The 26,839-nt window shown below is 36.3% G+C and overlaps 1 protein-coding gene and 1 non-coding gene across 2 annotated transcripts; both read right to left on the bottom strand.

Annotated features, from left to right (window-relative positions):
- Positions 1–5,058: 5,058 nt before the first annotated feature.
- Positions 5,059–5,144, bottom strand: TRNAY-GUA (transfer RNA tyrosine (anticodon GUA)). Its single transcript is given in 2 exon segments — positions 5,059–5,094; positions 5,108–5,144. It is a non-coding gene; the product is annotated as a tRNA-Tyr (tRNA).
- A 3,544-nt stretch (positions 5,145–8,688) lies between these two features.
- Positions 8,689–10,926, bottom strand: LOC104604534 (putative xyloglucan endotransglucosylase/hydrolase protein 32). The gene is made up of 4 exons (XM_010268914.3): positions 10,610–10,926; positions 10,416–10,516; positions 9,970–10,187; positions 8,689–9,446 (listed from the first exon to the last, which is right to left on the bottom strand). The coding sequence occupies exons 1-4, from the start codon at positions 10,806–10,808 to the stop codon at positions 9,080–9,082; spliced, it is 885 nt and encodes a 294-aa protein (XP_010267216.1). The 5' UTR covers positions 10,809–10,926; the 3' UTR covers positions 8,689–9,079.
- Between the last annotated feature and the right edge of the window lie 15,913 nt (positions 10,927–26,839).

The following is a 26,839-nucleotide window of genomic DNA, read 5'->3' as shown; positions in this document are numbered from 1 at the left end:
TTTTTTGGGTAAGGATTTTGCATAGTTCTTCAACAGCTAATGATTTACAAAATTTTAACTGTTACTGTTTTAGTTTTCTTCCTTCTCAGTCAAGGCGAGAATGAATCAATGAATAGGACATACCAAAAAAAAAAAGATCAGAGGACTAGGAGGGTAAGAGCATTCTGCTATTTTACGATGTCCCATCTGCTATTCTGGTGCAGTGTTTTTATTATTCTCTATAAGCTAAGCACCTTTTTTTTAATATTGATATAACATGCCAATTCATTGGAAGTCATAGCATTGACAGATTCCTTGTGGTATGACATTTTAGAGTGTATCATATATGTCTACATGCTTCAATAAAAATCAGTTTGAGTCCATTCCCCCAAAAAATTCTTGCTTTTCAGGGACTACTTTGCCTATCATGTTGGAAATCAGATTTTGTCTTCTCATAACACTTGCAGGTTGCAGCCGTGCGTTGAAAACATATCCATACTTGTATGTTTTCATTCAAGGGAATATGGCTGAAGCGTCTTGAAGACAAAATCCAGATTCACCATGTTGAGAGTTTCGTATTTCATTAAGCATTCCCTTCTTAAATAAATCTGGTACTCTAGTCGTACATTAAATACCATTATCAAGCTATTTAGAGAACTCCAAGTTAATTAACACATAACAACCCCAAAGATTCTTTAAACCAAGGACAAGTTACTCCATTCTCTCTTTTCTATGGTTTCTTTAATCGATATTTGCTCCAGAGATGCAGTGCAGACTGATGATGCTTATGAATGAAATACATGCTTCAACATTCCTATGTTGTCGCCTGTAGCTAATTCTCCGGTTTACTGGAGGGGTTTTCCACTTGAACGTAGTCACCTGTAGCTAGGGGTGCAAGTCGGGCGGGCTGGGCCGGGTTTTAGCTCAACCCAGGCGCAACCTTAAGAATTGGACCTAAAGCCCAAGCTCGAGGTCAAGCCCGAATTATTCAACTGAAGTCCAGCCCGCACTAAAATTTTAGGCACTTGGGTTGGGCCCAGGCCCATGCCAAGCTTGAATTGGTTAATCAGCCCAAAGGCCAAAGCCCGAGATTAAAATTTAATCAGCCTAATGAGTTTTTACTCGTTTTGGGTTTCCTTAATGTTGCCAACTTGCCATAACAAGTTTTCACTCGCTTTGGACTCTTGGGCTTTTGGCGGTTTGGCCTTTGGGTTTCGTTAATTAATATTGCCAACTTGCCATAATGGCATTCGAATTAAAGGAATTTGAAACGTTAAAGTCTCATAGACACACAAAGAGTGAAAGAGGGAAATCGTATTTAGAAAAAGAAACTTAAGAAACTAATTAATGACTTTGAGTAATGGCATTGACAATTGACACATGGCACCTAATATTAAATTAGTAATTTACTAATTAAATAACTACCATTAAACTAACATAATAAGCATACGATTCATTGATTCAACTATATACTACATGTACAATACATCGGGCCTGGCTCGGATTACCCAAGACCTCAACCCGAGACCAATCCGAAAAAAATAAAAACCCGCATTTTCAAGCCCAGGCCTAACCCGAGGCCCAGAAAATCTAACCCAACCTGTGAAAAAAATCGGGTTGGGCCGGGCCGGGCTCGGGTTAAGCCCGCCCAAGTTGCATCCCTACCTGTAGCATTCGAGGTTTCTGTTTACTATCTCGTCTCATACCAGAAGTAGCAAAAATGACATTGACCCACTTCACTTCATTTTATCTAATTTTGACATGACAAAAATAGTAAAATACTCCAAGAAAGAAAAGAAAAATTCTTCTAAATATTGAACCAAATGGAGATGACATTGTTTGGTCTATTTTGTTGATCAGTTTATTCAAATTCATGCACTATAATACAATAAAGCAGAGACGGATGGTGATCTGGAGATACATCGATATGTCAAAGTCTAAATACTGAACTAAATAGTTTGTAGTTTGGAATGACTTAATTTGATCAAGATTGTCAGTTTAATGACCCAAGACCTAATATTGGATCATACTCATACATATTGTAATCTCAAATAGGTCCCTCAATCCGGTGGAATTTCAGTCCGGATTTTCTACTAATTCAATTCTACAATCCTCTCCACTAATCCAATAAAATAGTGCCACCTATAGCTAAATGTTTTTGAGTCTTTAACTTTGCAAATAACAAGGACGGTGTAAATATCCCTCCATTAGACATGTACTCTTTCAAAAATATGCATGATTCTACCTCTCTCTTCTCTGCTCGATATTATCTTCGGCCCATGGTATGATTACTGGGATAAAACTGAAGTGAATATGGGTGTTCTTGACCTAATTGTGAGTTCAATGGAATATTGGAATCACAATGGCATTCCAAGATCTGCTCAATGGAAAGGCAAATCACCATCAAAGATTGATTAAGGGATGTTGTGGTCTAAAAGTTAGTAGAACGAGTCTCATAATAGAACTGTTATGGTTTGGATTCCAGGCTTGGAATCAGTTGTCTACTAACCTCCATATACAGTGGTAGATTTCCATTCAAAGGAGTGAAGTTTAGGATTGAACTAGTTTTCCTTGTTTCAATTGCAAAAAACAGAGCAGTAATGTCTATACTTGCTTGAGTTGAGTATGAAAGCAGAAGTAAAAGCAAGAAAAATAAGGGGGTGCCTACCTTTTCTAACCTGTTCAAAACAAGTTATTAACAAGATTGATGCATATTCAACATGAATTGGATATAGGATTTTCATACATCGTGAATAAGAGATTGACTTATATTTGAAGGGTTTTGAGAGGTTCAGAGGGCATCTGAGATGGGATCATCCTAATCAGCATATATATAATGAGATGATTGCAGTGGGAAAATTTATGACGTTAGGTGACAAAAATTTGTTGTCCAGTGAGTATAGCAAATTCTGGCAAGACCAGAAAGAAGGTGAGAGGAATTTCAAAGAAATCGTGCACAAAAAAAAAAAAACTTTTTAGGAAAAAATATCTAAGGGAAAGGCAATAACAGTTGTTAACTATCTGCATAAGTTAAAAATATAAAACATGTTTAAAGACAGGTGGCATTGTTTTATTGGATTAGTAGAGATGATTGTAGAATTGAATTAGTAGGAAAACCGAACTGAATAGATAATATAATGAACAGAATGGTAGTAATTTTGCATTTTCCTATACTCATTTCACACACTATTAATAAAGTCAATGGATTCCCTTCAGCTATTTTGAAAATAACGTTTCTACTTAAAACATTTTGGTTTGATCAATATAAATTGTTATTAAAATTCAATTTAACGTCATCAGTGATTATCACTCCCATTCATTTTTCTATTGAAGTGACTTTCGGATGTGATGTGACAACATCGAAAACTCCATTCAATGTTGTCAATGATCATATGTATGTAAGATGTGATAACACATGTTTCTTATTAATTTCTATTGATCAACCCAAAACAAAAACAATTCAAAGCAGAAAAATATCTATCATCAATTTGTGTTGATCAACCAAACACATCTATAACAAACACAACCTAAATGTTTTGGACTAATTGTCAAAAGAAGCTCAAAGCCGAAATTTTACTCACCTTTTGTCATCTTCTTCAACTGTTTAACAAAAAGCATGCAATGACCATCTTTTAATACATAATAAACTAATGGAGTTCAATACCATGAACTAATAATCCTATGTTTGATTAGAAATATTTTGGATTGATCAATACAATATTGGTATACAAGGTTGTTTATACTTTGTAGTTGAAAGAGACATACCTCACGAACTTATGTGGTATGCTGTTTTAGAAACATCAAATTGATGTTCATGAAAAATCATTGTAAGTGAAATGACTCTTATGCACATGTGACGTGACAACACATATTTCTTGTCAATTTGTATTATCAACCTAAAAGATTTCAGGTGAAAATATCATTTACCAAAATACAAGCTAAACAAACCAACCGAGGACTAGCTCGTTGATGTGTTAATTGGTTTGTTTCAGCTTTGATGTAAAATCGAATTGAATCCTGCAACCAGCACTCAGGAGAAGTTATTAATGATGCCATGAATACCCAAAACACAAGCTAAACAAAGCACTATATTGAAGAGCGCCCTCATATATTGCGTGTTCCTGAATCATCAACTACATTGATTGAAGGTTGAAGTAAGTGGTATGTGGTTCTCACTCTCCTGTTCACAAGTTTGTCAGGGTTGTAAAGAAAGTTGACAAGGCTGAAATGGTCAGATTTTCGAAGGCAAAGGAAACGATAAGAACTGATAAGGATTTGATGAAAGTAGCCATATCCCCAAAGGGAACGCACTACATACCCTCTACTGAGGAATCAGATTGTCATAGTTCCTACAGTGATGGCAAAAAAGGGAAGGAGAGAATTTAGTAAATAGGATCCAAGAGAGAGAGAGAGAAAAGAGTTAGGCCCCCTTACACCTATCTCACATCCCTTATAGGGTAACATTTCCATACATGAATGTCTATGTTTATGGGGAGATGTTTCTAATGCACGATTGTAAAAGGTGAGATGAGTATGAGGATCAATTTTGTGAGGAGAAAACCTGAATGCGAACTATTTATATTATTCTTAGTAAAAGGTTTTTGAAATCTTCTAATAGTTTTGCCAACTCCTTATGAGTGACCAACTGTCCCTTGTTCTTATGAGTGACCAACTGTCCCTTGCCAACTCCGGAGAATTGGGATCTGTTCCTCACAAAGAACACCTAATATTGACCTCACAAGCATATCTCACTATGTATTGAGATCATCTCCCCTAAATAATAACATATAAGTATGGGAAATGTACCTATGAGGTCGGTGTGAGGAGCGCTATATAAACAACAGATCTGGATTGAACCGGGTTTGTAGTGATTTACAAATCTATGCTCGTACACAGGATGACAGATAAAAATGGTAAATAGACAAAATAGAAATTTTTTAAGCTCTTTGCTTAACGAGGCTGCCTTTCAAGAAAATAAACTGGACAAAATAAATAAAAAAAATCCGACCTGCCGGATTCGAACCAGCGACCTAAGGCTGCCTTTCAAGAAAATAAACTGGACAAAATAAATAAAAAAAATCCGACCTGCCGGATTCGAACCAGCGACCTAAGGATGTCTGTTAAGCAACTACAGTCCTCCGCTCTACCAACTGAGCTAAGGTCGGTTTGTGCTTTATAGTGCACTTAACTTTATTAATAAGTTACTTTTTCAGATACCAGACTACAGCGGCCTGTTTTTTCCAGTCACAACTCCTCTAGTCCTTTTACAACATGTGGATCGTGTGGAGGCCCATCTCACTCTCAAAGAAATTGACGGGCTCTCCTTCAAATTCAGTCCTGGAACCATAATGGGCTCATATGATTAATCCCAAAGACCACCTTCCCACAATTATTATGTTGCTTTCTCTGTTTCTCATAATTATTCTTTGCTGTAATTTGTCTCTCTCCATAACGAAATAAAACACACACACACATGGCATCATCCCCCCACCCTTGTTAAACAGTGGCGTATCCTATGTTCCTATCACACGTCAACCTTGAAAGCGTCCAAATCGTCGGGACATGGTGAGTCAGGGAGCATCATCAACCTTTCAGGCTTTGGTTGGTAAGAGTTATCCTTTCAACTGTTCCATCCATACATTACATGACCAAACCCCCATAAGATGCCAGAATGAGAATTCGAAAAAGAAAAAAAAAAAAAAGAAAGGGAGAGAGAAGACGACATGAGTTAAATGTATCTATTTGTTTGTGGGTACATTCCACTTCCACCTAGGCTTCACCTTTTTACAATTGATAAGAGGTTTAGAGGTGCTGAAGCATTTCTCAGCACTTAATTAGCATTGCATTATTGAGTGCTGAAGCATTTCTCACCACTTCAACAACCAAAATTATAGAGGTCAGAGGTCTTGTTGATTGGGAGAAAGAAGACAATATCCTCTATTAATGGTCGGTATCCTCTCAAGACTCAAGACTCAAGAGCAAATAAACTCGGAGTGTGTTTTCTAAGTTTCAGCTCAGTATGACCAGGCATAAATCAATCCAATACGAATCTTAATTGGGTTTTCAGTTCAATCATAATTAGAGGTTTGGATGGAACTAATAGGGTACAAACCCTTTTTGGTAGGGATGGTAATGGGGCGAATTCGAGGAAGGTTTTGTTAATTCTAGACCCTTATTATATCTCTGAACCTCTCAACCCGTATCCTCTTCAAAATCTACAATGGGTTCGATTTCAAAATCCAAACCCTCCCCAAATTTGAGGATGTGGTAAATTGCACATAAAACCCAGATCTAATTTCTTGTTATATACAAATAAAAATAGCATGAATAAACATCAAAATTTCCAATTATTTAATTGAAATATGTAAAAAATACATAAACCATCAATTATCCATCACACAAGATTCAAAGTGTCATTAATTTCAACACTTGATACATAAGTTTGAACATGTGCCTTACAACAATACAGTCTTAGCATCATGGGTATTTTAATAAATTCAATATATAGGTCAGAGAAGGTCAGATTTAGCCTAATACTGTACCCTATTCATAAGGGTGTCGATGGACCGGTCCAGTCCAAAATCAATTTGGATGGATTGGATGGACCAAAAAGACATAGTGGATTGGACCAATCCGGTCCAAAATATTTATTAAGTTGGACTGGACCTGGTCCATCCGTAATATATTTATATTGGATTTGGTTGGATTAAGCCAATATCCGATCCATTGATATAAGATAAGAATATAGGTGTAAATGGGCCAAATTTGGGTTAAAACCAAACTAAATTAAAATGAATTTGAACAAATTGGACAGTCCAAACATTAAATTGGACTGGTCCAAATTATTCATTGGATTGGACCTGATCCATTTGTAATGGACTCACATTGGACTAGATCGGATTGGACCAAATCTAGTCCAATCGACACCCCTACCTATTCATATCTAGATAGGTTATAAAATCCTAAAACCCATCCCATCAAAAATCTATTTTTCAAAAAAAAAAAACTATCCCTTCAAGGCAAGTAGGGGCAAGTACCCACCGGGTTTGGTGGAAATTGCCATCTCCACTTAATTAATATTGCTCATGGGGCGGTGCAGGTTCAGAGCCAGGCATGGAGAAGTTCGGGTCAGGTCAGGTTAAGCCCAGCTTTTGAAATTGGAATATAGACAAATCACCTTGGAAAAGACTGAAACTATAGAAAAAGTATGATAAAACGACATTAATTTCTATTATTGACAATCAGAGCGCATATACTGGGGTCTCAACCATTAATCAATCGTTTCCGGTGAAAATTGCATAAATCGAATCTCATATAACTACAATAATCATTTGTTTTATATTAAAGAGATATAGTACACCTCATAATATACCAATTGAATGGTGAGGCTCATAAGATTGTCCTTAATTTACCAATTAAAGGATATAGTACTAAAAGGACAATGGTTCTCCCAAAACCTTCATGGGGTCAATTACATATGTCTTATTTCATTATTCCTTTATATTTAGTTCTCCTCGCATAAATCCAAATTGGTTCTATGATATACATAAAAAAAAAAGATGATTAGATAAGACTCAGATTTAATTAGTTTGATGTTGTTGATCAAATAATAATTTCTTTTTATTAAATGACTTAAACCACCCTGAGGTAGTCTTGGATGGGCTCACATTTGTTTATCCATTGTTGTCCATGCAATCTATATCTTATAATTAATGACTACATATATAATCATTTATTGCATAATTTATTGCTACATTTCTTGTTTTTCTAAGGGGAATTATTGCTACATTTCTTTATTCGAAGTTGTACATACTAAATATATTTTATGATTAATGGCTGCATATTTAATCATTTATTGCATAATTTATTGCTGCATTTCTTGTTTTTCTAAGGGGAATTATTGTTACATTTCTTTATTCGAAGTTGTACATACTAAATATATTTTATGATTAATGGCTGCATATTTAATCATTTATTGCTGCATGTCTTTATTTATTACTAGTAGTGGTTGACCTCGGAGTTCAGACTTGTGATAATGGGCTTTTAAGTACTTAAAAATTGTAGGCCAAAATGGGCCCAATATATAATTACTGGGCCAAGCCAAACATTTTGAAATAAATCTTGTCAACCATATCAGTTGAAGTTGATCTATTGATCCAATTATACTGAGGAGTAACGGCCCTGATATGGTAGAGTTCTTAAAAATTAAAATTCAAACCATTGAGTATGTGGAGAAGTTTGAGGATACTTTTATGGATATTTAGAGGCTTAGATTTGACCATCAAAAATTCAGAGAGAGAGAGAGAGAGATTGAACAATTCAATGTCAACTCCATACCCTATCTACCGCGGTTCTTTGTGCATCCCTTTAGAATTGCAATTAGTACTGGCACGCATGTTGTGTTTCTATTTCTTTTATTTTACCAGAAAATAATAAATAAATATGGTTAGGTTTGATCTTTGATAGAAGAAATAGGTGGGTAGGACAAGGAAATAAATGGTACACACATAACCTTAACAGGGTCATTTGTACAAATAGGGAAGTCTGACCTACAGAAGATTGAAAACCATTGAATTGTTCTTCAAACCAGAGAGTGTGTGGTGAGAAATTCCTCAGAAACTGATCTTATGTCCATGCTTAATACCTTACAAAGGTCAAACCATGATCTGCTGAACTGTTCTGTATCTTTTATGGCATCAAATACAGATATTAAATAGTAAAACATTTGAGCTTTATTTTTATTTAGAAATCACAAGTGAATACACCCTTCAATTCAATCTCTTTGGTTGCATTGCATCACCCCATCTCCCTTCTCCTTTCTTATTTCTCTCTCTCTCACACACAAACACACTTTCTCTCTCTCCACAGTAACACACTGTAATGAATTCTAACTAATGTACAACAACATAAAATCAAGTAAACAATTATATAACAAACTTTCACATCCTGGAGCCTTGGACGCGCAGCTACCCTTATATCCAAAGTTGGCAAGCGGGATCCATCTCAAGATGCCCCAAGAGCTTATAATAAGAGAAGTAATAAAAATTAAAGGTGACTTCGATCCGTATATATATGTGTGTGTATATATGAATGAGCTGAATTAAGCAAAGCACTCAGGTGTTTGTGAATGGTCTCTCCTTGGATCCTTGCAGTAGTCGTAAACCAAGTAGTTACTCTGGACCCATCTCATGGCTGAGTATTGTTGGCCGCTCAGGCCTCCTGAGGGATTCGGGGAGGCCGAGACCGGGCGACACCAGGCTGGTGAGGAGCTGGAGCATCCACTTATTTTGAAATTGGTGTACCTACCGATGAAGGGCTGATAGTGATAATCTGCCTTGTATTTTCCGTCTTCTGTGGCCCACGATGAAGCGTCCCATATGGACCCATACACCCACATTGGCCTTGTGGGGAAGGTAGCCTCGCTCTTCCTGGGGTACCTCCTTATGGGCACATCATCCACAAAGAATCTGAGCTCATCACATCATAAACCACATACCCATTCATTAGTTAGGCCTTCTCTCCACTCTCCACCATTACTTGATTATTATTTTTTATTAACTCTCTAGATATTAGATAAAGTTGTATATTATATAAACAAGCTTTGAAATTAAGAAAAGTGGTTTTGGACCTTTTGGTGAAAAAAATATATATCTTTTTTTTTGTCATTTTCAGAAACAGTTAAACATGACCATACATTGGGCTTCCATTGAAGAAAATAATGAACTTGGAGAAATTTAGAGTTATACCCAAATGCAGAAATCTAGAGAAAATAAGAGTTCTTGATAGAGAGGTTTATATTTTAGTTAGTATCTTAGTGAAAGCACCATTATCGTGGGGATTAGCAACTATTTTCTTTTTACAGCTTATATATTAATCAAGCGTTTAGTAATCAATATTGCCTTTTCTATATATGCAAATTATTTTTATCAGTAATCAATATAAACTGTTCATGGATGCAGATGCAGATATAAACTGGAAAAGATTACTTACATAATGTCATTGGGGCTCCATAGTATGGCATAATGGTGAAAATCTTGTGTTGGATCAAACCACAGATGGAACCTCATCTCTCTTCCTATAATCCTCCCGTCTCCACTTCCTTTGATATATACGTTAGTCTGCAATATATAAGGCTTCCCGAACGTCGTTCCTAGGAACTCGATGTCGATTTCATCGTGGTAGCCAGGATAGTCTTGATTGTTCGATAGCTGCATGCCATTCCCCGATCGAAGAATTCATTCACAGTTAGCTAGAAATTCAAGACTAACTCAGGAATCAGGATAGACTAGCTAATACTAATATGCATACATATTTAGTCGTGTTTTTGGAAAGAAACAGAATTGAAAGAAAGTAATTAAAGTTAATTAATAAACAGTAGAGTAGAATAATGATCACAAACAACAGATGAATGCCCAGTCGACTGGGTTAGTTCTCACATAGAAAGAAGTTATCACTCCTGCAGTATAACCAGGTTGGAGCTTGATGGAAGCACCGAAGTAACCAGAACGAAATGGGCGAAGTGACTTGAACCCACTTCCTGTTTTCAGACATCAAACAGGAAAAGGAAGAAATTTCAGATACCCAGTAACAAAATCAAGATCAGACAACTATGAGACACACTAGAGGCCACCTGAGCTACTGTCAAGCCAAATTGTCAATGCGTTCTGGTCTACTCTCATGTGCTGAGGACCCCAGAGGTTCCGAAAGCCATCATAGAAGCCCATCGAACTGAACTTTGAACTGGGGTAGTAGCCAGGTGAAGGTGGCGACTGGGCATTATTGGTTGGAGAGAACATGAGGATGAGAAGAAGAGAGAGAAGCGGAGCCATGAATAAGAAAGGAAGAGGGGGAGAGAGAAACCGTGGAGAAGTAGAATTCTTTTAAGCTTAAATGAAAGGAGTGGAAGAGGGAGTTGCAGGAAAGGTGTGCATGAAAAGCATGGCAGTACAATCGGTATAAATAAGGAGATCAGAGGACCCACCGTAGATGGAGGTGAGAAGGAGGTCGCCGGGGTTTTTGCATGAAGACAAAACCAAATAGGCAGGAAAGAAATGGAGTGAGAAGGAAACCAAGTGATTATTCCATGACAAATTGATTGAAGTAGAAAGTTCTTGGACTGGTTTACTTCATTAGCTAAGCTACCATTTTTGATACTCTAGGGGGGTAGATTTTGATGAGGTGACATTCTCACCATTTCTTCAATTTACACGTGTCCATGTAAGGTTGTACAGTTATCAAACCATTAGCTCTTTTAATGTCCTCAAACCATTAGCTAAGCTACCTTTTTAATACTCTAGGGGGGTAGATTTTGATGAGGTGGCATTCTCACCATTTCTTCAATTTACACGTGTCCATGTAAGGTTGTACAGTTATCAAACTACCCCCACGTGAAAAGACAGAGATGCCCTTGGCATTGGTGATAATGATATTAGCATCCCCCCTCTACTCTTTTCCCTTCTATGATTAGAACTTGATAGCCATGGTTGCAGGAGGGAGGGAGTAAAAGATGATGATGATGATGAGACAAGAGAAGTAAATGAGCGTCTCCTTAGTGTGTTGTGTATGAATTTCTGTGGCTCTACAGTAAGTTGGAGTTGTGCTCAGATGGGCCTCATGGGGAGAACCATTGAAGCATGGACACAAAGTGGTGGATGTGTCTTTGATGTGTGTATGTCTCTGTGGGTGTACAGGAAACTAGACAGATTTCTACTGTTGAAATAGGCCTTATGAGTGCACCTTGCCTTTCTGTCTGAAGCCACTAATGCCACGGTACTAGATTATTCATTCATGGTATTGCCATATGCCATCTTCATCTCTGGTTTGGTGTGTCTGATTCCGATGACCATTACCATAGTCAAACTGAATTCATCATCAGCAATATTGTATGAATGGTGCTTGAAACTTCAGCTATATCAGTAAAATAGTCCTGATTATATGATTTTGCTTTTGGAAACAAGGGTGAGTCAGCCCTTGGTTAATTGATATTGATCTACTATATATCCAATAGTCAAAATCATTTTCCTTACTTTTAACAGCAGAAAGTCACTTTTCTGACTGGTGGAAATGGGGTCAACTAGGTTTTATTTATATGCATTAAAAATGTGATAACCCCATAATTAGTAAAGCACTTTTAGATATCCTATTATACTATTTCTTGGAAGTTAAGAATGCATCTGTCAGTACTTGTTAATATGCATTACAACATAGTATATCAACATTAATTAATTCATGAGGTAAATTATTTAAACCTCCTCTGTGTTTTCTGATAAATGTTTCTTTGACCTCTCCAAATATCTCCCTCAACATTTTAGGAGAAAATATATAAGAACCCTACCAAAAATAATGATGTCATGCTTTTAAATACTTCAAAATTTTTAAGTTGCCCATGGATGCAAATATTGGAGTGCCTATGACCAGAATACCCCACAGTGCTTATATCAGAAAAGAGTTTCAAGGGATATTTCAGTAAATAGACACTCTAATATCATCATCCATGGGAAAATTAAGGGTTTTCAAGTGTTTAAAGCATCACATCATTATTTTCAGTTGGGTTCTTAATGTCAAACTAGTGTGAGGGTTCTGTTTATATAATTTCTCAGAAATATCGAGGGAGGAATTTGGAGAGGTCAAAGTATGAGGTGGTTAAACTATCTGTCTGAAAGCACAATAGAGGTTTAAGTAATTCATATTTAATTAATGCATTAATATAACTAATAATTTCCAAACCACTTTTCTAGACAATTAACCTAATCCCCACTCCCACCCCCCAAAAACGCAGTACACATTTAATGCTTGACAAGGATTTCACTTATTAATTTACCTCTTTCTCTTTACATTAAAAAAAAATGGTTTTCCCCTTGGTTTTTATAATTCTAACATCTCTATTAATTCATAATTTGCATCAACTATACCCAACAAAAACCAAAAAGGGTTAGAGTCATATATGTCTAATGATTTGTTAGATTAACTATGAAAGTGGAAACATGATGTCCAAAATTGTAAAAAAAAAGGGACCCTTTCGGTGGGATCAAGTCTAAGACACATAGAATATGGGATAAATGATCAATTATGATAAAATCCCATTTTGGTGGGGTTTTTGGATAGTAGCCGGTCCTAAGAATCAACAAAACGGGACCCTTGTTCACATTTATAGAAGACCCCCTGTAAGGCTGTTATCTTGATTGCTTAATCAAAACCATCTGATCTGCATCTTGTCTCTTGTTTTCTCTTTTTGTGTTTCTCAGGGGCTCCAAGCATGACCCATATGGTCCAGTTCTTGAGCATTGGGTCTTTCTTAACATGGAGTCAAATGATTTGTCCCTCTACCAGGGGGACAACACAAAGGTACACAAAAAACCCTAACTTTTGTAGCAAGAATATGTAATCAACTTAGGACTTCTTTGAATGAGAAAACTCATTGAAAACCTTACTCTAAAATAAGGCTTTTACCAGGTCTCCTTTTCCCACTAAGATACAAGAGGTTTCACTCTGTTTTGGTCTTAATAGGTTATCTTACACCGCCCAATGTGTCTAACAAAACCACTGAAAAATATTGATTGGTGGGCCATGACTTGCAAATCAATTTCATTGGTTCTCTCTCTCTCTCTTTCTTCTTCCAACATCCATTTCCATTAGAGTCCTTGTTGAACAAGGAAGTCCTGATATGCAGCCTATTTTGAAAGTGCTGCAGATCTTTGAAAAGGGAATTCATGTCTAGACATCTCAGAAATCGCATTCCAATCGGATGGTTCAGAAGGGATAGCTGCATATGCTGACACTTTGGCAGATAAGAGCCTCTTTTGTAGACCAAATTTGGACAAAAGAGCGAACAGTATTGTTCCGTCGGCTATAGGCCACATGGAGCTGATAGTTAATATGAATGGACCGTCTGGGCCGACAAAGTTTAGAAGCTCAGAGGACATCTACGTAAGTAAAAAAAAATTCAAAAGTCTATCCAAAGATGGGGATGGCCATGTGGGTAACCACCTTATTTATGGCGCGGAATTCCCATGATCTGAACCCTATTCCAACAACACTAGAAATTAAAAATTAATAACTTATCATCTCTAACAATCTTTATAAAATAAAGAATGAAACTTAAACTAATGACCAATCCTTAGCTCATTGAATTTTCTCTTTGTTTTCTAATTTATTTTTTCATGACAAGAAGGGTGTCAGAAAATAGAGACAAGATACGGGATTGACTCAGAGTGATCCTCCAAATCGGAGAAAATCGTCCTTAGGTAGTGCCAACAAACTTTAATATCTTAATGGGTTTGTTTATTTTGGGGATAACTGATGAGATTTTAATTAGTAATTTGTGTGGGCTGCAAGAAAGCCAAAGCAATTACACTTTGTTAATGGATGTGATAACACAAGGCTTGGGAGAAGGCTTTCAAAGCAAATCTTGCTTCTGAATCTGGCGAAAGGACTGTGATCATCAGCAGTGTGGCATGCGTGAGGACATTGTCTATGAAATATGCATCCACATAATTCCAAAGTTAATAGTAGGGGGAAGCTTATTTGATTAGGAGGAGAGACAGATATGTTGCTTGTGGACCATAAAAGCAACCCCAAAACGGGAATCACAGATACCTGCCAAAAAGCCCACACAATCAGAGAGAAACAAGCATTGATTTAGGGAATTAATTAAGACAAAGAGAGTCTGCGGCAGAAAAGATGAGCATCTGGAGTGGTGTTAAGGTAGTTTGGGGAGAGTTGTTTTTTTGAGTATGTTGGAAGACATGCATTTTCCACACTATTGTATTCGATTATGGCCTAACTTGATTATTTAAGATTAAGGCTGCATTTGGCAAGGACTAATTTCATTTTTGCAGTTAAAATGCCCCTTATAAATAATGAATTCTTAACAGCAAAAAAGAGAAAAGTCCTTACATTAAGGAATGCCAAATGCTGCCTAAGACCCAAATTGGAACGAATTGACCGCTCATGCGGGTTTGATGATCATAGTCTTAAACCAGAAAAAAAAAAAAAAAAATCCAAGACGTAGATATGTTTTCGATACCCATATTAAAAAGGATCAATCTTTCTAATTTAATTTCTTAATTCAAATTAAAGATTTAACATAAGAGCTTTCAATTCATGAATTGATGCAAGTCTCATTCTTTTAAATAAATCATGTCACCAATTACAAATTAAACCTGATTTAATTTAATCTTCTAAATCAAAATAGGAAATTTAACGCAATTATTTTGATCCCAAACAAAATAATTGGTGTGATTGCTCTCTACTTAGTACGGGGTGGTCATTATCTAATAGTGTCTCCTGATACATAAACAGTTTTTACGTAATCATCAAATTTTGAGTCGCCTTCAGCAAACTTTTAGTTCAATAATGCTCTATCCACGCACAAATGAGAAGCAAAAGAAATAGACACTTTGCTTCCACTTCTAATCAAAAGAAACCGTTATTTTTTGTACTAGTTTTAACAGAACTGAGATACCCTTCTATGCCCACAAGTTACGTTTTGGCATGCGTCACTGTACAGAAATTTAAGGCGTGTAATGAGAATACTATGTTATAAACAATTTTAGACCTCCATTAACGCTTCTTGTTGCCAAGAGAAAAGCTAGCAGCTCAGCTGTTGGCCGTACACATATACGTAAGCAATCTAGAAGCAAGAATTATTTATTTTGATTTGACCAGTAGAATGAGTGGGACAGCAGCTGCAAGCATCCTTGCAATCAGGTAATGCCAACTAGCTTTTGCTTCTTTTTCTAAATGCAAGAGAGAGCTAAGACCAGCCGTTTGTCTGGGAAAGCCGGTCCACAAGAACGGATCTTCAGCTATAATAGAAGCTGAAAACTGCAGATGGTTTCCTCCCCTTGTGGCTTGACTAGAGAGAGAGAGAGAGGTCTGTTTGATGATAAATGAAACCAAATGTCAGTTTGAATATGGCAGCCAAAGAAAAAAGAGTACTGAAGGAAGCTCAGAAGAGAGAAGTTAACTGATTGAAGGAACCTTGTCGGTTCTTTTATTTTGTTTTGAATAGTCATTGGAGGCTCCTAACGTGGCCTTGATGTGCCAATGCTTTGAATTGATTGAATGAGAGATATTAGACATAAACCCATTCAAAAGCAGGCAAAGAGACCAAGCGTGAGGAGAGAGAGAGCAGCACCAACTGCCCACCTACAGAAGAAGCAGCTCAGCTCTAATTAGTTAACTACTATTTTATATTATATATAATATCATCAATGGACACCCACACCCAATTTCTTTGTCAAACAACAGAGCTACCCTACCGACACTTACCCTGTCCCCTATAAACATAGACTCAAGCCTCAGAATTTGAAGGACCCAACTCCACTAGATTTCTTAAAACATCACATCTTCTTCCTGTTTATAAGAAAACCCAGAGAAGGAATTAACACCAGGAATTTCACTTGATGTTCAAGCATGAGGACTACTGGACAATTATAGATGGCTAGGTTGAGAAGACTTCTATCCCCCCCCCCCCCCATGTTTTCTTTTTCTTGGCTGCAACTTCTATCACCATGTTATAGACTTAATTAGTTTGTTCATCAATCCACACCATTTTAATTGATAGGCCACCTAAAGGATATGCATAATTTTTGGTTTATTATATTAACTCCATGGTTGTAGGATTTTTATTGATCTCAAAATGTTAAAAATCATTATTCGGTAGCCATCAAGATCTTGGCAGTTAGTAATGCAGTAGATGATGAGCAGCCTAATAAGTGGGTATGCTTTTCATCATACAGTTGATGGGCGGTTTTCCTAACTAAAATATACCCGTCCACTAATCCATCATTAATCCATTTTATAGGTTATAGGTAGATGTAGACTTAAGTATTGAAGAGAAATGCTAAGTCTACGAGTTGATTATACTCTTAGCCAACCAATCCATTGTGACCTGTATGCTTTATCCTTTTGTAGTGATGCTTCCAAAATACCGTTGTGTTAAAAAGAAAGACAATACAAGAATTAGTGGGATTAAAGAAGGCATATGAGGAGGGTTGTAAATGGATGTGATTTTAATCCTATTCTATTAAGTTGGATTCATATATCCATTTAATCATAACTGGATTGAATTGAATCTGAGTATGATCCATATATTAAGCAGATTAAATTTGGATATTATTTAATGGATTACAAAATATAATTCTTTTAGTATTAAAATTCTTTAAAATCAAGTGAGATTTAGGTTTAGATAAATTTATTTTTTATATCTTAACATGTTTTTATTTTATATTTATTTTTAGGGAAATGTCTAAAACTCATCATAAGTTTTCAACATTTCTCTTAAACTCACCACAACTTTTCGAAACGTCTAAAACTCACCATGTTAGTAAGTTTTTATTTTCAAAACTCACTTTCTGTTAATGCATCGTTAATGTTTCTTAACGGAGGTATCCATGTCAGCAAAAATAACAATTTGTATGACCAAATCACCCTTGAATGACGTGTTAGAGGAAAAGGGTGAAGGGTCTTTTTCTTTTTTTTTTTCTACATTTTAGTGTTTTGTTACAATTCTTAATTTTTTTATAATTTATGTTTTTTACATTTTTCTATTTTTTACAATCTATAAAATTTCCTGTATTTTTTTATTTATTTGCAATTTTTGGTGTTTTTTCTACAATTTTTATTTTCTGATTTTGTTTTTCAATTTCTATAAATTTTTATATTGTTTGCAATTTCTATGTTTTTATGTATTTTATATTTGAAAATATTTTTTGAACTTTTTTCCTTTTTTCATATCTAAATATATATATATATATATATTATGTATATATTTATATTTTTCTATGAAGGTTAAAATGGTAATATATTAATAGTTGTTAGTCTCTTTAACATCAAGTTAGTGACATGGTGAGTTTTAGACATTTTGAAAAGTTCTGGTGAGTTTAAGAGAAATGCTAAAAACTCATGATGAGTTTTTGACAATTTCCCTTAATTTTATGAATTTATGTAGCCAACCTTGACGTGCCGACCCCATATAGTTGAGATAAGGCTTTGATGATGATTATGTTATAGGATGAGAATGACAATATCCGATCAGATATGATCCATTTGCATTCCTACTAATAATTAGAGGTGTAAAGTGGGTTGTGTCGTGCCGTGCTGGCTCACGGGCCGTCATGGGTCGTGCTGCCCTCTCTAGTGAAAAGTTTGGGGGTCAGCCCAGCACAGTCCACAGCCCAAGCCCGTGCGGGCCTGTGCTGTGTCGTGCCGTAGGCCAAGCCTTGGCCCATGTCGGGCCATGGATTGGGCTAAAGCTATTTTTGCCTATTTATTTAAAAAATTGAAAAAAAATCCTTAAAATTTGAATTGTATATGAATTTTGATGTATACAATTGCTTATATATATATATATATAATAATTAAATAAATTAGTATAATAAAATTGAAAACAATTGTTTATTTTATTAATGTATCATATATAATTATAATTTATATAATATATAATATATTATATATAAACATAATATATAGTATATAGTATATGGGTCGAGTCGTACTTGCACATGGGCCGCGGGTGGCACGGCCCACTTGGTCATGCCATGCCAGCCCGGCCTGCGAACCTAAAACCCTAGGCCCAACACGACACGGACCATCGTGTCGGGCTTGGCACGACCCATGTGCCATCGTGCCAGGCCGTGTCGGGCTGGTTTGCGGGTTTGGATGTGCCAAGCCGTGGGTGGCACGACCCGATTTACACCTCTACTGATAATAGGTGATGTGGTAAATACGTGAAACTGTTTTTTGCTGCCACCTGGCAAGTGACAACAATATATTAGACCTGTTCACCATGAACATTTTACACTGCTTGAGCCGGGCCCAATCAAATTTTGACAAAAGCTAAGCCCACACTCGGCCCATGAACAGGACTAATGTAGATTGAGCCCGTCCGGAAGATTGTTGCGCCAATTTAAGCCCGTAGTTTGGGCCTCGACCTAGTTTCCAAGTCCAAGTTTATATGGGCTCAGTTAAAGCGTGTCTAGCCCAATGTCTATGTCCAAGTTTATATGGGCTCAGTTAAAGTGTGTCTAGCCCAATGTCTATTAAAGTTCAAGTTCAAAAGGCCTATCCTAGCCCACATAAATGGTTGTAGCATTTCCCAATCTAGTTAAACACCATTATCAGTGCAATTGTTCCTTTACTATGAAATTTTTTCTCTTTACACCCTGAATTAGATAGATAGAGAGAGATCCCTGATTAACCTCCTTAATACAGAATAAGTTTTCTTTATCAATAAAAAACACAAGTATCGCACACAGAACAAAGGTATCACCTGTAAAATCAGAAACCCACCAACATATGAAGATTAAGGTGAAAACTCGTAACACAAATTATCCACTTATACAAATATAAACATTACAAATAATATTTTCCCTTCATTGTATGTTAGGATTACCATTTAGCATATTTGCTTCAATGTTGCATCTTTACTCTTTATTTATTTATTTATTTTGGTAAATTATAAAGATCCCAATACTATGGGTTAGTGACAACTGCCCTCCTTAACTTTCGTTTGGGACAAAGACCCCTCTAAACCTTCACTTTTGGGATAAATACCCCCTGGTTGTTAAGTCTAAATGATGGAATGCATTAAATTACCAAAATATTCACATGAACTTTTCTTATATTTTTTTCCTTGTCCTTTTCTCTTAAATTGTAATTGATCCAAAAATATTTTTATTTTCTCCAAATAACACCGGTTAAAATAACACAAATCATTTTGCTGACATAGAAAAACTGTGGCATGAGTGTCTCTCTTCATCTTAAAATGTAAAAATTATCCACTCCTTTCTCCAATAAATAAAAAAGAAAAATCCAAGCGAAACCTTAAATTATATGCAAGGATCTATTAGAGCAACCTAGAGAACTTTGATATTATATTAGAAAACTAATTGAATCATAAATCATTCAAATAAATAAGAAAATGGAAGTTTTGGATATTTAAAAGTTTTAAACAGATGAATGAGAATCTTTTTCACTGCTAATTAATGGAACTCTAACAGAGGGGGTATTTGTTGCAAAAGTGAAAGTTTAGGGGACCTTTGTCACAGATGAAAGTTCAAGGGGGGTAAGGCTGTATCTGGTTTGAAGGAAAAGTAGGAAAAGGTAGGAAAAGGTAGGAAAACCTTTACAAACCAAACATGGCCTAATTGTCACTAACCCCATAGTAGAGGAGGGGTCTTTGTTGCAAATGAAAATTCAAGGGATAATTTTGTCACTGTCCCCCATTGTACAGGGGGTCTTTGTAATTTACCCTTTTTTATGAAAGACATTATTTTTGGTGTTAAGCATCAAGAATATTAACTACCTAAAGTTACAATGGTAAAATGGTAGGGTAAAGAGGGGGTGTGAAGCATTGAATAACTTTTCTTAACCATATACTACTATTGTGTGGATTAGTCCACACTACAGCTGAAACGAATGGACAAAACCATATGGTATCCATCCATGTGGCCTCTCCTTCCTCCCTTACCCCAATCTAGGCTCCTATTAATTCTCTCAAGGCTGGCCTCTCCCCCTTTCTCACCTTTAGTCACTCATTTCCAATCTCAATATAATAGAACTTTGCCAAAACAACTCCCACAACTAATCTGCTTACCAAATTGATTGTTATGCTTATCCTACCTCTCTCTTCCCTATTTAATTTTTTTTAGATCGTCTCTTTTAAACTTAAAACTCAATCAATAATTGTGGGTTTAAAACTCAAGGCTGGCCTCTCCCGCTTCCTTTTATCAAAGGTATCGCCAATTTCAATTTTCAAGTACACCCAATCTCTATATTGTGATAGGTCTTTCAATTTTTTTTTCCAGTTTTATGTCTGTTTTTTGCCTGAAAATTGGATTGAGTTTGGATGGCAACTGGATGAAAGAACAAAAGATAGAAAGGTCACTATCCTGATGCATTGATGAGAGCTTCTGGGTGGTAAGCTCTTACCAATTTCTTATCCAATGTCAGCCTTTGCGAAATCTGACGCTTAGAAAAAATTTTGGATGGCCAAGGAAAATGTGTATTTATTTTTTAGGTAAATTATAAAGACCCTCCTGTACTTTGTTTTGTGACAAATACCCCTGTACTATTATCATGAGACAGAAACCCCTTTCCTTTAATTTTTCTTGAAATCTGCTGTTGCAATTCCTATACTATCCTTATAGACAATTGGGAGAAGATACTATTCATTTTCCCCATTCACCGTACAGGAACAGCAGATCCACATTTCTCTCTCTCCCATCTCTCTTCTTCCTTGTAGGGAATGCTCCAAAATCCAAATGCAGCAGATTCTACAGTCATGTTCTATTGTCCGCTGGACTGATGGAAGAATGGGCGAAGATGATGGAGACGACTGGGCTGGGTGGAGAAAGGTAAACAGACCAGTGCTCTCGACGGAACTGATTCAACGTGATGACAATGCTTCCCATGTTGCGCCCTGCAGTAATGTAAACAGTCCAGTTGCGCCCTGCAGACCCATGTTGCGCCCTGGGTGGAGAAATGGAGACGAACTGGGCTGGGTGGAGAAATGTAAATTTGAACATTCGTTTTCTTTTTCGATGACAATGCTTCCCATGGTTTTGTCCGACATTTCTGCTACTTCCCACAGACCAGTGCTCTCGTCGTGTTCTGCAGAATGTCAACAATCTCCTTGCTTCGTCCACAGCTACGCAGCTGAGGAGTTGCAGATTGAGAGAAAGAATCCCTATTCTTGGTTCTTCGGCTTAGGTAAAAAAAATGAAAGCAGAGCCTGCGAAAGAATCCAGAGACCAGTGCTCTCCTCGTGTTCTACAGAGTGTCAACAATCTCCTTGCTTCGTCCACAGCAACGCAGCTGAGGAGTTGCAGATTGAGAGAAAGAATCCCTATTCTTGGTTCTTCGACTTAGGTAAAGAAATGAAAGCAGAGCCTGCGAAAGAATCCGGAGACCAGTGCTCTCGTCGTGTTCTGCAGAATGTCAGCAATCTTGGAAGCTTGGTTATCGACATGGATACAGAAGGGCCGGTTCCAACAAAGGTTGATTCTACGAGTCTTGAAGTTATAAACGGAGCGAGGAATCGCCGGAGAATGTGATGTCCCTCAAACCGGTGGCAAATTGGAAATGTATCATTCATCATCAAGTGCTGAAGATCAGAGAAGAAGATTCACACCTCGGTGAGGACATCGCTAAAGGTCTCAAGGAAAAGCTCGCTATTCAAAATCTGACTTCTCAAATGGACAGATTTATGATAGCGAGGCCCACCCTGCCTTGTTCGCCACTTAGCGGCAAGACGGCCGTTCTTCATTAATTCAAGGTTTGAAAGCGATCTGATGCTGAGGACGAAGTTGGGTTCCCACTCCTGGAAACATGTCAAGGACAAAACCGGATCTGATGCAGAGGAAAAACACAGACGCGGTGAACGAGGAAAAACACAGCAGCGGCGGTAATCCCCAATCTCCCTTTCTCTCCCCTTATCTCGGCTGCTGTTCGTATATTGTGAGTATGGGGATTAAAAAATATTATAACGATGGATTTGAACAGAAAGCTAATGGAAGGGTGTTTTTGTCCTATGAGAATAATATAAGGGGTTTTTTGTCGCAAAAAAAAGTACAGGGGCGTCTTTGTCATAGACCCTATAGTACAGGGGGTCTTTATCACAGACCCTATAGTACAGGGGGATCTTTGTAATTTACCCTTATCTTTTTTAAGAGCCAACAAAGGTCCGTTTGGCACAGCTTTCCATGTGGCTTTTCAACTGTTTACAAGCCAGGCAGACCAATTTTCGGTCTATTCCCATTTGGTTCATGGAAGATCTAGCCGTCAAAGGCCGGAGCACCGAAAAGATGTGAAAAGCCCATTTTGGGCTGATTTCGAGAAGCTCCAAACAAAGCTTTTCGCGTCTTTCACGTTTTATTCTCATGCAAAAAAATATGGAAAGACATGCGAAAAAACGTGTATCTGTTAAACCAACTTCGAGCTGCTCAGATCTTCATGCAAAAGCTCAACGCATCTTTTAACTGTCAGAACTATCAAAAGATCTTTCCAAAAATACTTGCCAAACAGGCCTTATGTCTTTTACATGGAAAAAATGAGAAAAGTTGAAGACCCATGTTGCATTATGGGTTTCACAAAACCCTCCTTATGGTAAAAGATGAGGATCTAGTAAGGTATTAGTTAACCCGATTTCGTAAGACCCTTGTTGCATTTTGTTTCATAATTACATTAGTTTTATTATTACATGAATTCATTATTTAACATTTTAACTAATTAAATATTTTAAAATAATTAATTAGTTAATTGCAATCAATTAATAATATATTAGGGTTTATTTAGGTGGTGTTTGGCACATCTTTTTTGGTGCATTTTTTAGTTTGTGAAAAACTTAAAAGACCAAAAAATGGTTTTTTTTTTCTATTTGGTATCATGTAGATTGAAAGACTCAAAGATGAGCGCATGGAAAAACTGGAAAAGCCAAAAATTGAGAAATTTCAAATGAAACTTTTGGTATTTCCACACTAAAAATAGCCTTCTTAGTTGTTTTTAACAACCCGATAGACCATAATGTGAACCAAACAGTCTTTAGTCTTTAAAGACAAATCCCCACTCCCAAAAAGCTTACCACGTCTTCTTTTTTGATCTCAATAAAAGCAAAAATATTCAACTTAAAAGCCCAATAAAAGTTTATAAGATATAATTAAATAATTAAATTTTGCCTCAATAATAGAAATCCATTCTAGATATCATTATAAAAAAATTGAGGACTTTTTCTTTTTCCTTCCTTGATGTTAGAGGTTGGCTTTGTAAGTAAGAACAAAGTTGCCATTGGATGGTAGAGATGGCAATTTGACCCGTCCCCGTGGGGCCCCACTTTGCCCTACCTCGATCAGGGTGGGTTTTTTTACCATTAGTCGGGGTTTGGAAAGCCCCGAAACTCTAGGGTCGGGGATGGGGCAGGGACAGTAATTGTCTACCCCGCCCCGACTATATTATATAACATAATACATATAAATTTGTTAATATATGCTAATGTATATTATATCATATTATATTATACTATATTATATTACTTAATATAAAATAGTTCTAGGTAGGTTTCAAAAAAATAAAATAAAATAAATTTATAAGTATACAAGTAAGAATGGCTGGGGCGGGGTAGAGCAAAGTCGGAGATCCCCGTTCCCCGTGGGGATGAGGATGGGGTTAAGATTTTTAGCCCCACGCGAAGAATTTCAATTCAGGGTTGGGTACAGGCCAGACAAAACCCCGCCCCACCCCGTTGCCATTACTATTGGATAGTCAATTTGGTTTGGGTGAATTTCTTAAAGTACCCCTAAGTTATAGGAAATTGACTAACCTTATCACTATTGTTTAGAAATTACCTTAAAGCTCAATTTGGAAGGAGTACAAATACAAATATGTAGAGTGTAAAACCGTGTGTTTTGTATATATTTGCACTCTACATATTTGTATTTATACCATTTCCAAACTAAGCCTAAAGTATTCCTAAGTTTTTTGACAATTAACCCCTATTGTTAGTGTCCTATCACAATCGGTTCACACTCAACATCCACCTTCTAGACAAAAAAACAACCTTCAACCTTTACTTAGTTGAAGATCAAGAACATATAACACAATTTCTCCATCATTTCATGTGATATTGAAGAAGATGGATATGGAACTTGTAAGAGCTAAGATGGCATCCTCAAAATCTAGCTTTTGGGTGGGAGATGATTCCTCCTATTCACTTGTATCAAAGGTCTTTGCAACAACAGAAAAGTAAGATGATCCCATTTAGTTTTTGCATTGTAGATGGGTTCGGTGGGCATCTCTATCCATTGAAAAACATTGCCAACGAAGAAAGTTTGTCATGAGGAGAAGACCAATAAGGTGTTATTGTCAAATCAACACCAATAAGGTGTTATTGCAGGTTTATTCAAATGTCCAGTTTTAAAAATTTTAAAAAGAATGGTGGGTAAAATGATCTTTTTCATCCTTCCGTTAATGAATGCTAATTGTAGGAGGATTTAGTCAGTTGTCAAAAAATTAGGGAATAATTTAAGATAATTTTCAAACAATAGGGATGAATAAGTCAATTTTCTAAAATTTGGAAGATACTTTAAGAGATTTTCCCATTTGATTTTAGGAGGGATCTATATGACTAAGGATCACGGCAAAAATACATCAAAGCAGTATGTGTCTACCAAGAGACCACTAGCCATTTTATGATCAGCTGGGCCAATGCTTTAATGGCGGGAAGCATTCAGATTGCATATAATTCGTTTGTACATTTGGGCAAAAAAGATGAAGTGGGTACTTTTTTTACTCATTTTACATTTTACGATCCATCTAAAGCATTGTATTTAGTATAATACTAGATTGATAACCTATAATTAGGCTAAGTTTAGGGTGTTTATTTTTAATTGCTTATTCAAATAAACACTTATTTGGGCCAAGATCATACCAATGAGCACTTAAGTAATAAAAGTAATATCAATAATAAAAATTAAAATCCACTTAAATTAATTAAAATTTAACAAAAACATTAGAAAATATTAATTTTTATTAATAATGTTTGGTTGCACTTCAACCAACTTGACCCAATTAGAAGTGTTATAAGGCTTTCCATACTTCAATTTTGTGTAACAAAAACTGTGCAATGCACGAGTTTTGACTAGTTTTTTTTTCTTTTTTTTTTTAACTGAACCGAGTTGGTTGTTTCTTAATAATTTGAACCGAAACCGAACCAATGCAACCGGTTAACCGGTGGACCGGTTAATTGCGATTCGTTGTTTTTGTTTTTTTTTTTTTGTGTAGTAACCTTTTACTCAAAATTAAAAAAAGGAAAAAAAAAACTTCCCTCCATCAAAAACAATTTACATATTAAAATAAATTGATTTAAATTTATACACTTTTATTTTATTGAATGTTCCAATAGGTTATAGACTTATAATTTATGTAATTTGTTCAATTCTTCTAATATAAAAAGTGAAGATTATAAGTTGTATGTACAAAGGACATTCATCCATGATTCTTATTCTTGTACAACTCTCACTAGATGTTTGTCATAAAATTGAATGATCTCATTTTGTAATCATCTCATAAAACATGAATAAAAAAATAAAAAATACCTAAAATAAGCTGAAATGAAAATACTACAAACTAAACTATTAATCAACATTCATTCAATAAAACAAACTAAACTATTAATCAACATTCATTCACTCATTTAGTAACAATTCAAAACAAATACACTATAAATGAACAAGCAGAAGCTTGAAAGGCATGTGTATTTATGCAAAAAATAAAATAGATACACTATAAATAATATTTATGCAAAAAAATAAAAAGAATACCTTAAACAAGTTGAAGGCCCGAAGTCGAACTGGACAATGAACACTGAAGTGGTGGCCGATTTGCCGGTGTCGGACTGGTTGCTATCGCTTGAACTTGAAGTGAGAGGTGGCGGAGATGATAGGTGTTACTAGAGAGGGAGTAGCTGGCGCCTGGCTTTGGTGGCTTGGTGCTTGTCGACAACTGGCATTGCCGCTTGGTGGTTAGTGAGGAGTGGCAGAGGAGATGATAGGAGAGAGAGAGAAAGAGAGAGAGAGAGAGAGAGAGTTCTCAGTTCTAGGCCTTCTGACGTGGTTGTAACAGAGAAGGGAGGGGGAGAGGCCGTCAGAGGATAACTATCAACTGATGCCGATGTCGAATGACAGAAGATGACAATTGGCGCTAGAGGAAAACAAGGGGAACTAGGGAGGAAGACGAACAAGAGGAAAGCAAGGGTTTTTAGTTTTGGTATTAGCCTTTAAGTCTCGAATAAGGGGAAGGGGGAAAACTCAAAAAGTCAAATGGCGGTGGGTTTATTTTGATTTAAAAAAATAAAAAAAAAATA

Source organism: Nelumbo nucifera, chromosome 6 (genome assembly GCF_055504915.1).
Source record: "Nelumbo nucifera cultivar China Antique chromosome 6, China Antique-T2T, whole genome shotgun sequence".
NCBI lineage: Eukaryota > Viridiplantae > Streptophyta > Magnoliopsida > Proteales > Nelumbonaceae > Nelumbo > Nelumbo nucifera.
Note: the sequence above shows the minus strand (reverse complement) of the source record. Positions and strands in the feature narration are given on the sequence as shown.